Below are 16,436 nucleotides of genomic sequence, written 5' to 3' on the forward strand. Positions count from 1 at the left end.
AGGAGACGAATATTCGGAGAGCTTCGAAGTGCCTGCCTTTTCCTTCCCTTCTCGCTCACGGCCCAGGCCGACCCGAAGCTGGGGCTAGCGGACCCCATGCTTTTGGCCGGCGACCAAGAGATCGGTGGACACTGGCCGCCAAGTGACCCCAGCTTCAGCCTTCAGCCCACACTGGCTGAATGGAGGCGGGGAGGAAAAGGAAGGGGAGAGATATTTCCCCCCATAGGGAGGTAGTCTGTGAACCCGCAGAAGAAGGGCCGGGAGAGGATCTTGTCACCTGCTCATCTGTGTTTGCAAGCGGAGACCCAGAGTTCGCCTCCCCTCTTGGAAAGGGGGCTTTTGGCGTGGACATGTTCACTGTCCCTAGGACAAGTGTGTGGACTCTGCCAGGGAAAACCCAAGCATCCTCCTCTGTCCGGCAAGTCGCCCTTCCGGGAGGGGAGCGTCGCAGATATTCCTGGGCTGCCACTCCTTTTGGGCTAGAAGATCCCAACCAAAAGAAATCTAGGGGCTTCCGAATATCTCAATCTCACCCACGATCCACATGGGCATCCAGGGGCTGCCCTTGGGTGTGTGTGTATGTGGGGGAAGGGAGGTATCTGCTTCTATCTCCCTGAGTCCCCACTGCAGCTCTTTGGTCCTAGAGTGCTGCCGGAGGAGACTACCGTGCTCATCTGGGGTCCATTTACTTCTTCCTCAGCTATTAAGCGCCAGTCACGAGCAAACCGCAAGACAGAAGAAACATGCTGCAGACCCCACTACCCACTAAAACTTTATTTTAATCATTTCTGTCCTGAGCAACTGGTTCCTATATCCCTGGCCTCTCTGGTTTAGTAAAGGAACCTTCTGACCCAACCCTCCCTACATCTGAATTTGTCTAGTGTCGGAACAAAGAAGCACCGGTCATGTGTCAATCAATGCAAGTACCGCGCTAGGCACAGGGAACATAAAGCTGATGAGCCCGGCTTTTCCCCGCAGAGTGCTCACAGGCCAATGGGGGCAAATCCGGAGGGTTACACAGCCTGTCCTATTGGCTTCCATGGCACTATGTACCCTCCAATTGCTCCCACCAGCCGTGTGAGAGTCAGGTTGGGATGGGTGAGGACTGGGCATGGCTTTCAGAAGAGGCCTCTTTTGAGTCCAATCTTGAGAAGAGACCAGATAGCGAAAGAGAATTGTTTTGAGAGTCCTTTGCTTAACTAATAAAACTGGAGGCTTCCACCCCACACCTTCGGATGCAATTCTGCAGACTTAGGTGCCCATGCCTCGCCTCAGTCTTAGTTGTATCACGTGATCCTCTGACAACTAACTATTCATCAGAAGTCGTTGTGTCACAGACTAGATTCTTCTAGAGGAGAGGAACTCGAAAAATCTAGCTGATTATTTCTGGCACATTTCAAGAGTTACTTCCAGGATCAGATCCTCTTGAAGATGATGACACTGGTAGGAGAGGGAAGCAGCTTCTCTAATGATTTTATGACTGTCTACTTCTGTCCTTCACTTCTGTAAAGGGGAGATCTGTGTCTCCTCAAAACAATGTCCCTTGTCAGTTTTTGCTTCTATTTTCCAGTCCTCCTCACTTGTGTTTGTATTTCTAGAAAAAGTTATTTTGTTGTTGTTGTTGTTCTTTTCCTTTTTCTAATGCCTCATATTAACTGCTGCTCTTTTCCCTCTCTCCATTTCCTCTGGGTCTTCCTTCCACTCACCTCGCCTATTTCCTCTGTCACAGTCCCTCTTGCTGTCTCTGTGTCACAGCTGTTCTCACTTTCTCACCTTTATCTTCGTCATCCCTCAATTTGTTTCTGCCTTTTTCTCAGGCGCTTTCTTCCCTTTCAAAAGTAAGATTATAACATCAATTGAGGCCGACAATGGAAAACTGTCCGCCTCCACTGCAAATTAATTCTTAATCCTATGAAAAAATGCACCCTGAAACCTACTGCACAGTGAGACAGAAACCTCTGGCTGCTTTTTTCTGCGATCTAGATTGGAGGTGGAGCAGTGGGGGAAAGTGCAGAAATTATCCCATCATTGACTAAACAAATTTTCTATTACAATGACCTTCTGACTTGCTATAGAAAAAAAGTGTTTCTCTGTCATTTGAACACCAAATTTGGCTTTCCAGCAGTTGGAAGAATTATGTTTAGGAGGAAAAAAGAAAAAAAAAGGTAGCGTCCCTGGGTGGGCTCGAACCACCAACCTTTCGGTTAACAGCCGAACGCGCTAACCGATTGCGCCACAGAGACTGCGATAACTGTCAGAGTGGCGGTGAGCCGAGTCAATGATATTGAGTCTGAGACGAAGCGGAAGTCAGAACGGAAACCCTGTAGTGGGGGCAGAAGAAATCGGACCCTGGAGAGAAAGCGAAGGGTCTCGATCCGGAGAGGGAAAGTGGCAGGACACCCACGCCTCTCCTCCACTGGCTCTAGAGGGGTCGGCACCAGCTTCCTCCGAATCTTAAAATAAATCTCGGAACGTCTGTTTTTAGAGCAATCTGAGACTTGGGAATACCGTGAATTCGACCTGCCGAGAGTCCCCCAAAGCAGAACAATTTTCGGCCTCCAAACCTCCCCTTTGCAGCTGAACCCCTGGAGCTGCAGATTATCCTCCGCCTGTTCCTCCCCTTCGTATTATTAAATATGCACTTAATGGTTGCCTCTCAAGTACCAGGCACTGTTCTAGGCCAGCTAGTGTCCAGAGCCTAGCATGGTGCCTGGCACACAATAGATGTAAGGATTTCTGGAATAAATGAAGCAAACTAGCATGGAAAATAAGCTCGACTCATATAACGTGTTAAGCAACATCATAGCCCTTGAGCAGGGGCTGCAGTGCCGTATCCCTGGCTTCTGCCCCAAGTTCCCGCAGGTCTGGTCTCCAGTCTTTCAGGTCTTGAGACCTGGTCCTCCGCGATCCCAGCCTGCACCGCGATGACAGGTCCTTCCGCACTCACAGTGACTTTTCACTTTCTGCTTTCCAGTCGTCGTTTTGCCTTCTCAATCAAACATTCCGTGCCGGTGATTGACAAGGACACTTAGCCAATAGAACGCCAAAAAATCCCGGAAAGGGTCGGTCTTTCAGGCAATAGAGAGAAAACAGCAAGGGTGGTTGCGCAGTGAGGTTTGGAGGAGGACTGCTGGAATATAGGCGTTTGGAGGTCGTAGTACACCGCAATCATGGTGAGATGGGACCCGAGTAGAAGGAGCACGGGGTGGGGTTGAGGAACGGGGAGGGGTCATGGGAAGTTTAAGAGACAGAGCCTGGTGGTCGACTCAAGGAAGCGACTTCGGTTTGAAGGGGCGCGCACCCTGGTGAGGATCATGGTGGGTGAATGCGGTTCCTCACAGCCCCATAGGGCTAATCTCAGAACTGGAGTTAGGGGCATCCAGGCGCCTCCAGAGTGGAAGATGGTGTGTACTGGAGCCTCCAGATCAGGGGTTGGGCCGGGGGCTATGGCTGCGTTTGGCCCTTCGCGCTGAGCCCCTCCACTCTCTCTGTCCTAGTCTATTATGTCCTATAACGGAGGGGCCGTCATGGCCATGAAGGGGAAGGACTGTGTCGCCATCGCTGCCGACAGGCGCTTCGGAATTCAGGCCCAGATGGTGACCACAGATTTCCAGAAGATCTTTCCCATGGGCGACCGGCTATACATCGGCCTGGCTGGTCTAGCCACTGACGTCCAGACCGTGTAAGTGCCGAGGGTCCCCACCCACACCCAGGCCTCTTGGACAGGCCTTGTCTGGCGTCGTGAGTGGCCTGGGTGTCAGTCATCTACCAAACAGCTCCAGTGAATTTGAGTCTTTGCCGAACACCGTAAGCAACACGAGAGTTGTGCCCTAGCCAACTTATATCAGCATTTACGTACTCTGTGCCAGACTGTGGAAAGCACCTTACTGCATGGACTCATGTAATCCTCTTAGTGACATTATCATGGTGCTGTCCTGTTTTGCAGATCAGGGGACCGAGGGTCTCAGAGCGTGTCTTGCCCAAGATGCAAGCTAATGAATGTCAGCCAGGATCCCACACAGGCCTCTCTAAAGCCAAAGCCTGCACTCAGTCCCTGAAGAACCTTAGGTCTAGTGAGGAGACAAGGCAGGCATACAGAAAGATAACTGACCCGTGATGAGCTGATGCTTACTGACTGCTAGATTAGTTATCTAGATTAGCAATAGTTTTTTGATTTGAGACAAGGGAGGGTCTGGGAGATTAAATAGGTAGCTACTGGAATGGTCCAGGTGTGAGGGTTATGGTCCTAATGCGGTGATGGTGATGGGAAAGCAAAGGAAGGCATTTCTGAGAGTTGTTGCTGGCCAGCCTTAGTGGCTGCTTGGATATTGTGAGTCCAAAGAATCATTCATTGAGGTTGGGGTTTGTGTCTTTTATCTGTCATTAGTGTCTAGACTCGTTACCTGGCATGTAGGTGAATGTTTTAAAGATGATTTCAGTTTTGAACATGTTGACTAAAATATATGAATTGAGAGGATTATTTTAGAGGGAGGTGATGACTTTGAGTTTGACACTAATTTTGAGGGGACAAGGCATGGCAAGTAGAAACATCTTGTGAGCAGTCAGGGTATGAAATTATAAATCAGGGCTAGAGAGGCATTGGTGAACTGTTAAACCTATGGAATCAGATTCTGGAGAGACAAAACAGAGGAAAAAGTAAGCTCCAGTTCCAGAATTGAACTGTATCATTAGCAGCAGGTTAGAAGAGAAGCCAAAGGAAAATAATCAAGATAGGGTTTCAAGAGGGAAGGTGTGGTCACAGGTGATGACAGGTCCTTTTGGAAGCCGGTGGCCTAAGAAGCAGTAGTTCCTGGACTTTGTTTCTAGAAGATTGAGAGACCAGTTCACTAATGTGGATGGAAGCTAGGCAGAAAAATTTTCTCTCTCATTTCCTTTACAACTCCCTAAGTCTCAAGAACATATAAGTTGGAAATTTTTCCTGTGATCTAACTCAACCAGCCATTTCCTTCCGGGTCTGGTGGAATCAAAGGAAGATAGCTTAGAGTTCTAATCGGTGTGAGGGCCCCCATCAGTCTTCCCCTCTCCAGACACTGCTGTTCTCAGACCATTTCCTTTTCTTCAGGAGGTTTTTCTCACTGTTTGCTTGCTTGTGGGCAGTAATTGCTAATATTCTAGGCCTTCGTCTCCTCACTTAAAAAAAAAATTTTTTTTATTTATTTATTTTTAGAGAGAGCAGAACGGAGAGAGAAAGAGAGGGCGAGAAACATCAATATGTGGTTGCCTCTCACATGCCCCCAACTGGGGACCTGGCCCACAACCCAGGCATGTGCCCTGACTGGGAATCAAACTGGCAACCCTTTGGTTCACAGGCCAGCACTCAATCCACTGAGCTACACCAACCAGGGCCACTTCCTCGCCTTTAAGGTGAAGCTAAAGTCATGTCTGAGGCTCTTTGTTCTGGTGGCCTGTGACTCTTTGCTTTGCTTCTGGCAGGTATGGCATTAGTCTGCTCCCTGCAGTGCCCTATCCCTGGGCTCTCAGATGGCACTGGAGAGGTCATGGCCTTTTTTCTTAGGCACCTTTCAGTCCCTCGGTGCAGTAACTGCTGCTTAATACATGTAAGACTTTGCAGTTTTCTCCAAGCATCTTGTCATATACACGTACATGATTTCACTGGCGGGTGATTTATTTTTGTATGGATGGAAAAATTAAGTTGGAGGATGAAGGCTTAGCACAGGTCAACTCTCACCCTGCTGCTCCTTCTGCTGTAAGCTGCCATTACTGTTAGCATACTTCTGCCAAGAATGTAGAAGGAAGGAGCTGTACATTTTACTGTGTATTAGTTATTCCTCAAAAGAAGAGGGTGAAAATCTCCTCTTGGAAAAAGTGTGGGAGACCTCTGACCAACGTGGAGGCCTAGTACACTTGCTGGGTCTCCCTCCACAACTAAGAAGGAATACAACTATCTCAAAACTAGAGACAACCAGAAGTTTCAGAAAATCGAGCTGCATGGAAGTCCAGCAAATAAAGATATAAAGAAGAAATACTCATCCAGACAGGTAGGAGGGGCGGAGGTAGGGTGGAAAGGAAGCGGTGTGGCAGCGGTAGCAGCATGCCGGCAGAAAGTGCAATCACACATTTTATAAAGTAGGGAGGGACACCTGGGGAGCACTCCCAGCACCAGACCAGACTGCGAAGCTCAGGGTTCCAGCGCCAGGGAAAATAAAGCCTCATCGCCTCTGACTGTGAAAACCAGTGGGGGTTGGGGCAGAGGAAGAAACTGCCAATGTTTCAGCAGAGTCCGCTTGTTTAAAGAGGGCCCCATCATCCTAGAAGGTCCGCAGACCCACCCACTCTGGGAACGACGGCCAGGGCAACAGCTAGAGGGGCGCCAGTTCCATACGGGAAGTAGGAGAAGTGCCTAGAAAGGGGGTGAGGGCTGAGCAAGAGGCATTGTTCCCTCTCAGACCCCTCCCCCACATACAGCGCCATCAAGTGGTGAAATGGGTTGCTAGTACTGATGCCTAAGGCTCCACCCCTTACAACATAACAGGTGTGACACCTAAGACACGGAGGCAAACAAACACAGGAGCCTGTCAAGATGAGGTGACTGAGAAGTATGGCCTAAAAAAGGGAACGGATCAAGGTTCCAGTGGGAGAACTAAGTGATGAAGAGATAGCCAACCTAACAGACATAGAGTTCAAAACACTGGTGATAAAGATGCTCACAGGCCTGACAGATATGCTTAAGTACGGCAAACACAGACGGGAAGAAGTGAAGGCTATGCTAAATTAAATGAAGGAAAATCCACACAAAACCAATGGTGGAGGGAAGGAAACCGGGATTTAAATCAATGATTTGGAATGTAAGGAAGAAGAAAACAGTCAACCAGTACAGAATGAGGAAATAAGAATTGAGAAAAACGTTAAATGTGTCAATATCCGAATCATAGGAGTGCCAGAAGGAGAAGAGGAAGAGCAAGAAATTGAACTTATGTGAAAAAATAATGAAGGAAAACTTCCCAAATTTGACAAAGGAAATAGACATACAAATCCAGAAAGCACAGAGTCCCAAACAGGCTAGATCCAAAGAGGACCACACCAAGACACATCATTAAAATGCCAAAGGTTAAAGATAAAGAGAGAATCTAAAAAGCAGCAAGAGAAAAGCAGAGCGTTACTTACAAAGGGGTACCTATAAGACTATCAGCTGACTTCTCAAAAGAAACTTTGCAGGCAAGAAGTATTCAAAGTGATGAAAAGCAAGGACCTACAACCAAGATTACTCTACTGTATCCAGCAAAGCTATCATTTAGAATGGAAGGGCAGATAAAGTGCTTCCCAGACAAGGTAAAGCTAAAGGAGTTCATCATCACCAAGCCATTATTATGTGAAATGATAAAAGGACTAATTTAAGAAAAAGATTGAAACTATGAACATTAAAATGACAACAAACTCACAACTATCAACAACTGAATCTAAAAAATAAAAAAACCCAACTAAGCAAATCAGAATAGGAACAGAATCATAGATATGGGGATCACTGGAGGGTAATCAGCTGGGAGGGGAAGTCGGAGAAATGGGGAAGTGGTGCAGGGATTAAGAAGCATAATTGGTTGACACAAAATAGACAGGGGAAAGTTAAGAATAATATAGGAAAGTGTGAAGCCAAAGAACTTATATGCAGGACCCATGGACATGAACTAAGGGGGGTGGGATTGATGGAGGGAAGGAGGGTACTCGGCAGAGGGGAGCAAAGGGAAAAGAAATTGGGACAACTGTAACAATATAATCAATAACATACTTAAAAATTAATTAGAAAGTATAGGAAAAACGGGTAGTACAGCGGTGTGTTTATAGATGTTAAATGTTGGATAAATCCTGAAAAATGGAGATGAGGTTGGAATTCTGGTGAGAAAATCACTGGGAGGGAAAGAGGAGTCTTGGCAAGGGCTATGATTATGTCTTCCTATGTACATCCCGACCTCCACAGATTGGGCCCAAGGGAACATTCAGCAGTGACTTATTGATTTTTCTCCTCCTCCCACAGAGCCCAGCGCCTCAAGTTCCGACTGAACCTGTATGAGCTGAAGGAAGGTCGGCCCATTAAGCCTTACACCCTCATGAGCATGGTGGCCAACCTCTTGTATGAGAAACGGTTAGTGGAAGTATAGCAGGTCCTAGAATAATGTTTTTTGTTTAATGTGGTTTTGTAATAAGGCTGAGATGCCATAGGAACTTAATTAGTCTGTGTACAATTGGATACATTATACATCATTTCACTTAAAATCATAGAACCTTTCTACAATGTTAAGTGAGGGTTTCTTATATAGCCTGAGATGTGGAGAATCAGAAACCTTTGATTGGCCGAGTAGGCATGTAGTATGGAGCAGTGTCCAGGAAGGGGATCCCTCCCTTCCTCGTTCTTCCATTACTTGCAAGACAATATCTTTATTTTATGGGCCTGTTTTCAGTGGGCCTGACCACCAAATGGGAAAGAAAGGGCTACTTCAGAAGGTAGGGAATGCAAATAGCAAATAAACTTGCTTCTAGGCAACAGAATTAACTACCGCCAGAGTACCCTGCTGTCTCCGGCCAGGAGCCACCCTTACTCCAAAGCTAATTAATTCTCTGACATAGGTTCTCCGGAATAGCAAGGAACCTAGGAATTGGGTATGTTGACTTTTGTCTGTTCTCTTTAAGGACTTTATGGTAAGACAAGAAAGGGCATAACTACAACTCATTGCAGAAGCTGGGATGGAATTGAAGGGAGAAGGAACCCCCTAGGTCTTTTCCTCACCCACCTCTGGGCAAAACTGGGGGGCAAGAACACAAGTGGAGCTCTTTTTCCTTTCTTCTTTTTAAAAACTTTATATTTGGGAATAAGTTTAGACTTTATAGAAAAAGTTGCATGGGTACTCTTTAGCTTTCAAAACTAAGTCTTTGCTACCTGGAGCAATATTATTGCCTTTTTAGTATTAAAAAGTTAAAAACAAAACAAGGATTACCTTTTTTTTAAGGTATAAGTTAATATCCTCAGCTGTGAATTGTCTGCCATATGTGGTAACCACATTTATTAAAATCCCACACTGAGAATGGTTTGACAAAAGTCTTTAAATTGATTTATGGGGGGGGGGGGAATATAAAGTTGTGAAAATTAACTCACATTAAGATATATATTTAAGGCCCTGGCTGCTGTGGCTCAGTGGATTGCGCGTCGGCCTGTGAGCCAAGTATCCGCTGGTTCGATTCCCAGTCAGGGCACATGACTAGGTTGCACGTCAGGTCCCCAGTTGGGGGCACGAGTGAGAGGCAACCACACAGTGAAAAAAAAAAAAAAAATATATATATATATATATATATATATTTAATGGCTCATCTTTATTGAAAATAATAAAAATACAGGACATTAAGGCTGACCTGGAAAATTCTGGATTCTTACTTGCTATAGCCAAGAGCTTTCTCTCTAAAAGCTCAACTACAGTCATTGATTTTCCAGCCAGATAGGCTAATGCAGTGATTTGCACAGTTGACCAATTTAAGATTTTTATTTATTTATTTTTAGAGAGATGGGGAAAGGAGGGAGAGAAACATCAATGTGTGGTGGTCTCATGTGCCCCCAGCTGGTGACCTGGCTCACAACTCAGGCATGCGCCCCAACTGGGAATTGATCCGGAGACCCTCCCGTTCACAGGCTGGCGCTCAATCCACTGAGCCACACCAGCCGAGGCTACAGACCCTATTTAAAGGAACAGCTTCTCATTGACCCCAGAGAATCCATCTAGGCACCACTGTTGGTGAAAGACTGTAGGAAAAGTTAAACACTGACCTTGGGTGATACCTTGACAGCAACATAATTGGAAGTACAAATGCAGGTCCTGAACTGTGTTATTATATTTGGTTTTAAGATTGTTACCTAGATTTCCCTTATGTGTGGATTCTAATGAACAAAATAAACAAAATAGAAACAGACTATAGATACAGAGAACAGACTGACAGCTGTTAGAGGGGAGAAGGATTAGGGGCTGGGTGAAAATGGTAAAGGGAATAAACAAAACCAAAATAAAACAGAACACAGAACTCATAGACACAGACAACATTATGGTGATTACCAGAGGGAAGGGGGAAGGGGGAGGTAGAAGATAGGAAAGCAGGATAAATGGTGACCAAAGGAGACTTGACCTGGGGTGGTGAACACACAGTACAATATGCAGATGATGTGTTAGAGAGTTGTACACCTAAAACCGATAACCTATATAATTTTATTAACCAGTGTCATCCCACTAAATTCAATAGAAAAAAGACTGTTACCCACATAATCCAGGATATTTTTATACTAACTTTATTTTCAGTTTATTGAGGGGGAAATACAAAAATTTTAACTTCTTACAGAAATTGATACCCACACATCTGTTTAAGAAACACCAGATCAAAGCACCTTACCCTAACCCCTTCCTCCACCTTACACTTATTTTTTTAGAATTCTTTTTTATAGAGCTATAACTTAAGGTCATGCCCTTCAGAATTATTGAGAGTCAATATAAGACATGGATAATGCCTCTTTAGTTACAGCTTTTATTGAGGATAGTAGCCATTAGTTTTTAAGCATTTTATATATGAAGATCCCTAACATTGATTCTTCTCAAAGTCCAGAACAAGTTTGTGATGAGCTGCTAGTTCGTGCTGGCAGAATGACCCCAGCCCACTGAAGATCCTTCTTTGCCTTGCCTTCTAGAAGGCTCAAAACAAAACTTTGTGTTCAGTCTGAGTGCCTTGCATTCTGTTTTAGTGGTTTCCTTGTATTTTTCAGCATTTGTCTTATAAACTGCCTCAGATCCTTTTCTGAGAGTAGAAGTATAGATGTATAAATAGAGGATTGAATGGTGCTAGGAACTGGATTAGGATAGGGAAGCTTAGAAGAGAGCAGAATTCCCAAAGAAAGTATGAGGAAGAGACGGTCGAGTGAAAAGGATAGGAAGGTAAATGTCAGAAAAATGGAGACTCTTAGAGCATTGCCAGATGCCAGGAGGGGGGAAAGAGTTCATCAAAGTGACCACAGGGAAAGGGGGCTCCCCAAACAGGCCCTCCTCCCCGGGCCTGGGCCAGGGCCTTGTCTGAATAGTCCTGAACAAGAAAGAAGGTGTTCTTGAGTTCTGGCTTCTCTCTGCTCCTGGCCCCACAGGTTTGGCCCTTATTACACTGAGCCAGTCATTGCTGGGTTGGACCCGAAGACCTTCAAGCCCTTCATTTGCTCTTTAGACCTCATTGGCTGCCCCATGGTGACTGACGACTTTGTGGTCAGTGGCACCTGTGCCGAACAAATGTACGGAATGTGTGAGTCCCTCTGGGAGCCTGACATGGTGAGTTGATTGCAGGGAGTGGGCTGAGCTCTGAGGTGCCCTCCCCTCCTTGGCCATCAGGGGAAAATGTGTTTACCTTTCAGGTAATGGGGAGAATGGTGCAGGTAGGAGAGAAAGCCACAGCTCTGAGCCAGAAACTCCATCCACCAGGGCTTTGATGTGGGCTGCTGGCTCCAGGGAAGAGCATCTTCTGTTAGAAGACCCCAGTCAGTTATTTGCTGCAACAAATAATTCCTCATGTTCGGTTTTCAGGGGTTTTACACTGATTCATTTAACAAGGTGTAAAGTGTAGGGTTAGAGGCAGCTCAACCGAATGGGCTCTGGAGCCCGGTTGTCTGGGTTGGGAAACCAGCTCCACCCACTTAATTAGTTGTGTCCTTGGGTAAGACAATCTACTTCTCCATTTCCTCAGTGTAAAATGGGAGTACTAAGAGAACCTGCCGTATATAAATGAAGGTGTGAGGAAATCACATGAAAAGATTGGAACAGTGGCTGACAGGCTGTGGATAGATCAGGTAGTCTGTCTTCAGGGCTTACTACATACACCCAAATAAATACCTGTTAAAATGCAGTTTGCCAGGAGGAGGAGGAAAGAACGGGCCTGGTTGGCAGAAGGAACAGCCTGTGCACAGGTGCAGGTGGGGCCCCAGTGTTCAGAGACTGCAGAGAACTCCCCATGGCTGCTGGAGTGTGGGCGGGATGCCGGGAAAGGTGGTGACCCAGAGTGAGGTTGGGGTGAGACTCCGAAATGCCCTGAATGCCAAGCCTGGAAGTTTGAACTTTTCCTTTTAGCGTGGTGTCAAAGCAGTAAGGAACCTGAGGGAACCAAAGGCCTGCAGGTGGGCGGGACAGGCTCTTGTGGTCACCAACAGGAGGCGCTGAGGTCCAGAGCAAAGACTGGTGGTGGGAAGGCAGGGCAGACAGTCTAGGGGACTTGGTCATTTAAAACAGAAGTGAGGGAGGTGGAGGTATTGAGGACTCCTGAGTTGTCTAGCTAAAACCAGTGGGTGGAAGACTGCTGTCATGGCTGGGCAGGTTGAGTTTTGAGGTACCAGTGGGACACCCAGGAGGAGAGTCCATCAGATAGCAGACATGGGAGCCTAAGGAGTCTTCCCTCCATTTTATAGGAGAGGAAGTGAGGCTTAGTGAGGGGATATAGGACTTGCCCAAGGTCACACTGATGATAAACGGAGGATGTGCAGGGCTTAAACTCTCCCTTACAGAGCTCTGCTTCCTTCCGAAAGGAGCTGAGGGGACTTTTCACTTTAGGCACACAACGGGCCCCTGCTGGGGTCATTGAGCCTAGAAAAAAAGACTGAAGGAGCCAGACCAGGTTAGGGTCAGGTTCTGGGGACTGAAAGACTTCCGCTCTGTCGGCAGGACCCAGACCACCTATTTGAAACCATCTCACAAGCCATGCTGAATGCCGTGGACCGTGATGCTGTGTCCGGCATGGGAGTTATCGTCCACGTCATGTGAGTATGAGCTGGACATCTAGAAGCTTTGCAGACATTTCCTCCCCCCCCCCCCCCCCACAGAAACACCCCATCTTCCCAGCCCCCTGATCAGGTGTGAGATAAGGCTTTTGTGGCAGAAATAGGATAGCAGAAATCCATGCTTCCCTAAGGGTGGCACCTGGGAGACTACCCAGATTCCCCTGGCCTCTGTCATGTGAGGCTCCATGACCCCGAGTCTCTTTCTTTCCTTAAGTGTCCCCGAAGCCTCAGGGATCTGTGTGGTGATGAGCCTGCTGCTGACTGACCAAAATACTGGCTGGCTCCCTTCCTCTCTCCCAACACCCACTAGTGTGGAGCCCAGAGCTCCATGAAGCACTGAGCTCTGGGAACTTTTCCAACTCCCAGTCGCTTTCCAACTGCCATCCCTTTTCCTCTTAGTTGTCCAGGGATGTCACCAGGAGCCTGACTGGGTGAGATAGGTGTCCTGCTGTTTTCCTTGGGTACATCCCAGAATAAGCATTTGGACCCTTTTGTTATGGGATAGTCTGCTTAAATACCATGAAAAACAGATTGGGACTAATCAATCTGTTTAACCCAAGGTTCTTTTATGTTCATGGGGTGAAACCCTTCACATCTTCCTAAGCTGTTCTCTAGGCCTGGGGGAGCTCGTTCCCTCTGGAGGGCTTTGCAGTCCAGCCCTGAATCATCTCAACTCTTGGTGGTTCCACCTATGGAAGCCTTTGCCAGAGTTCCCCCATTTCCATTCTCCCCGGCCTCACTGCAGGTTGAGGAAGCAAGCCAACAGTGATGTCCATGAGCAGAGCAGTTAAACCTAGTTCCTAACAGCTGCTTGTTCTGCAGTCTAGATGTTCTGTGATTGTTTTCCCTCTGCAGTGAGAAGGACAAAATCACCACCAGGACACTGAAGGCCCGAATGGACTAACCCTCTGTTCCCAGAGCCCACGTTTTTTTTGTTGTTTTTTTTTAATAAAAAGTATTTCTTTCACTCCTGCTTCTTTGAGTCTTTTACCACAACTCTGTTCCCATCTGGGTAGTTACGAAGAGCTACTCAGGGTATAGCTCAGCCCTCGGGTGTTCCTGACTTGCAGCATGTCCACTGGCACACGGGAGGGGGTAGTGTCTGCACAGCACTTGAGTGCTTGTATGTGCTAGGCCCTGCCTGCACAGGGCACTTTATACATCCTGGACTTAAGGTAGTTGACATCCTCATTTAAGGGCAGTTAAATAACTTGCTCAGGGCCACTTTAATAAGTGGTAGTGCAAAGATGTAAACCCATGTTCTATTTGACTTCAAAGCCTAGAATCCTTTTCATTCAACCCTACTAGAAAACCTTAAATCTTCTTTAATGTTTCAGGTAAAAATTTGGCCAAGTACCGCAGGTAATAATATACTCTGTAGATCAGTGTTTCTGAACCTCAGCTGCATTATCAGTCACTTACTAAAACAGATTACTTTGACCCCAACCCTCAAGATTCTTATCTAACTGGCCTTTTAAAGGGGCCTGAGCACCTGTCTTTTCTAAAAGTTCCCCAAATGAGTCTACTTTGCAACCTATCATAGATGCCCTAATGAACAAGTTGTATAGCATAGTGGCTCCCAAACTTTAGCTCCTATCACCTGGTAGGCTTGTTAAAACAGTTCTGATTCAGATCTGCAGAGGGACCTAACAGTTTGTTTGATTCCCAGGTGCTGCTGATACTGCTGGTCTAGGACCCCTCTTTGAGAACCATTCAATTTTAAGCTGAGAGTCTAGACTGAGAATCTGAGGTACATACAAGTGACTTGTTCGATGTCAGCCTTATAGCTCGTCGAGGGAGAGCATGGGGCTCCCGGCTGTGTTGGTCCTACACAGCTGGAGAGGTGAGGGACAGGAGGTTTGTCCAGTCCTCAGTTTGCACGGAAATGACAGCTAACAAACCAGCTCCCGTGCCTTGCTCGTAGCCATGCTTACGAACCACATCTGAAAGGGGGTGACCAGAGTCGACTCCCCAAACTCAGGCCATACATTGATTTAGCTCAAGCAGCCTCTGATACTGGGACCGAAACCTCTTAATTTGTGGGGGAAAAAAAAAATGAGAGGCTCATTTCCAAAGGACTCACACACAACAGCTGTGTACACAAAGTTTTTTTAGCTTTATTTTCCTCAGGTTGGAGCTTCATCTTAACACGCATGCATTTTAAAACAGTAACAGGGTCTCAAAAACTTCCAAGGAGACATTAGACAAGCACAGGGGGCTGAAAATTCCTATTTAAAAAATGGAAATTGCAGTGGGAAGTGGAGAAGTCACACATATGGTGGGGTGATAGTTTATCCTGCTCCCCCCAAAATTGAATCTATACTTACTTCACATTTTTTTTATTATAACGATCTGACCTGATGCTTGGGTGTGCTGAGTAGCACCGGGCCTTCCCCCAGAGGTGGTGGGTTCCTAGTTCCTCACAAAATGGCTCTGAGCAAGAAGGGGCTGCTCTGGAAGATTCCTCTCCAGCCTCCGAAGGATCTCAGCACAACGTGATGGGGAAAGCGGAGTCTCCTCTTCCCTTTGGAGGCACTGTTCATAATGGCACATCTCAGAGGAAGGCTGGGGCCATGCCACGGCCCCCTGCAGATGGCTGGTACATTTGGGGGCATTTATTTGGATGTGTTTTCCCTTTGATTCCTGTACTTGGAGTGGACTCCCCCTCCACACATTTCTGCCAGAAAGAGGTGAGGTCCCTGGGCTTGCAGCCACAGTCTTAACACCAGGGCTCTAGGGTTGATTAAACACTTCGGCCCGTTAACACTCAAGTAGCTCAAATGCTGGGGAGTGCTGAAATGTTTTCTCTCCCAATTTGAACTGGTAAACATAATTGGGGGGTTGGGACTGGCTACTGAGAAAAGCCCTGGGTCTTTGGTCCGCCTCCCCAGGACAGGCCCTGGCAGACTGTAAAGAGGGGCAAGTCACTAGGGCAGGAGTCTGTGACCCCGAGCCCTGAGTACCACCCGGGGACCTGCTTGAGGCCTGAAGCCCAGGCAAGAGAAACAAGTGAAGCAGGAAGAGCTGCCTGTGGTGAGAACCGAGGGAGTACCACTGAGAAGAGCCACAGACCAGTAACCCCTGAGCAACATGAGGAAAGATGGAGCGCTGCTTCAGCCAGTGCTCCTGGAACTGCTGGCTTCCCAGCCCTGCTCCCTACCGCCCACCATGGGGCGCAGGGAAGGAGCTCAGACCCAGAGGATAAGACTCAGTGGCTTGGGAACAGGAACAAGAGCCAGAGGCCTTCATCTAGAGGTCTCAGTGGTGTTTTCAGACAACCCCTCACTTTGGCTGGGAAACTTGGGAAACTAGTTTCTTAGCTGTAGGCTCAGAAGAGGGGTGGGATAGGAGAAGCAGCAGCTGGTTAGGTAGTAGACAGAAGGATTGGGAGACAAATCTTCCCTTAATCCCCACCCAGACCTCACCCAGTTAGCCATGTCCTATTCTTATACCTTTGTTCTTGGGAGACCCAAAATTATGCTAGGATGCCTTAAGGCTGTTGAGTTTCATGGCTCCATAGAGTGGGGCTGACGCCTTCTACTGCTCAGAAAAGGAGTGGGACTTGGGGAAAAAAACCGGGGGCAGACATAAGCTTGGGGATCAGTTCACTTTCTTTACA

At 47.1% G+C, this 16,436-nt stretch overlaps 1 protein-coding gene and 1 non-coding gene across 2 annotated transcripts; one reads left to right on the top strand and one right to left on the bottom strand.

The window, feature by feature from the left end:
• Positions 1–2,169: 2,169 nt before the first annotated feature.
• Positions 2,170–2,243, bottom strand: TRNAN-GUU (transfer RNA asparagine (anticodon GUU)). Its single transcript has one exon. It is a non-coding gene; the product is annotated as a tRNA-Asn (tRNA).
• An 828-nt stretch (positions 2,244–3,071) lies between these two features.
• PSMB3 (proteasome 20S subunit beta 3) lies at positions 3,072–13,758 on the top strand. Its single transcript, XM_090292116.1, has 6 exons — positions 3,072–3,173; positions 3,498–3,682; positions 8,012–8,119; positions 11,144–11,321; positions 12,702–12,796; positions 13,673–13,758. The coding sequence occupies exons 1-6, from the start codon at positions 3,171–3,173 to the stop codon at positions 13,719–13,721; spliced, it is 618 nt and encodes a 205-aa protein (XP_090148242.1). The 5' UTR covers positions 3,072–3,170; the 3' UTR covers positions 13,722–13,758.
• Positions 13,759–16,436: the final 2,678 nt, after the last annotated feature.

This window comes from Furipterus horrens, unplaced genomic scaffold, assembly GCF_987537825.1.
Source record: "Furipterus horrens unplaced genomic scaffold, mFurHor1.1.pri manual_scaffold_11, whole genome shotgun sequence".
Classification (NCBI taxonomy): domain Eukaryota; kingdom Metazoa; phylum Chordata; class Mammalia; order Chiroptera; family Furipteridae; genus Furipterus; species Furipterus horrens.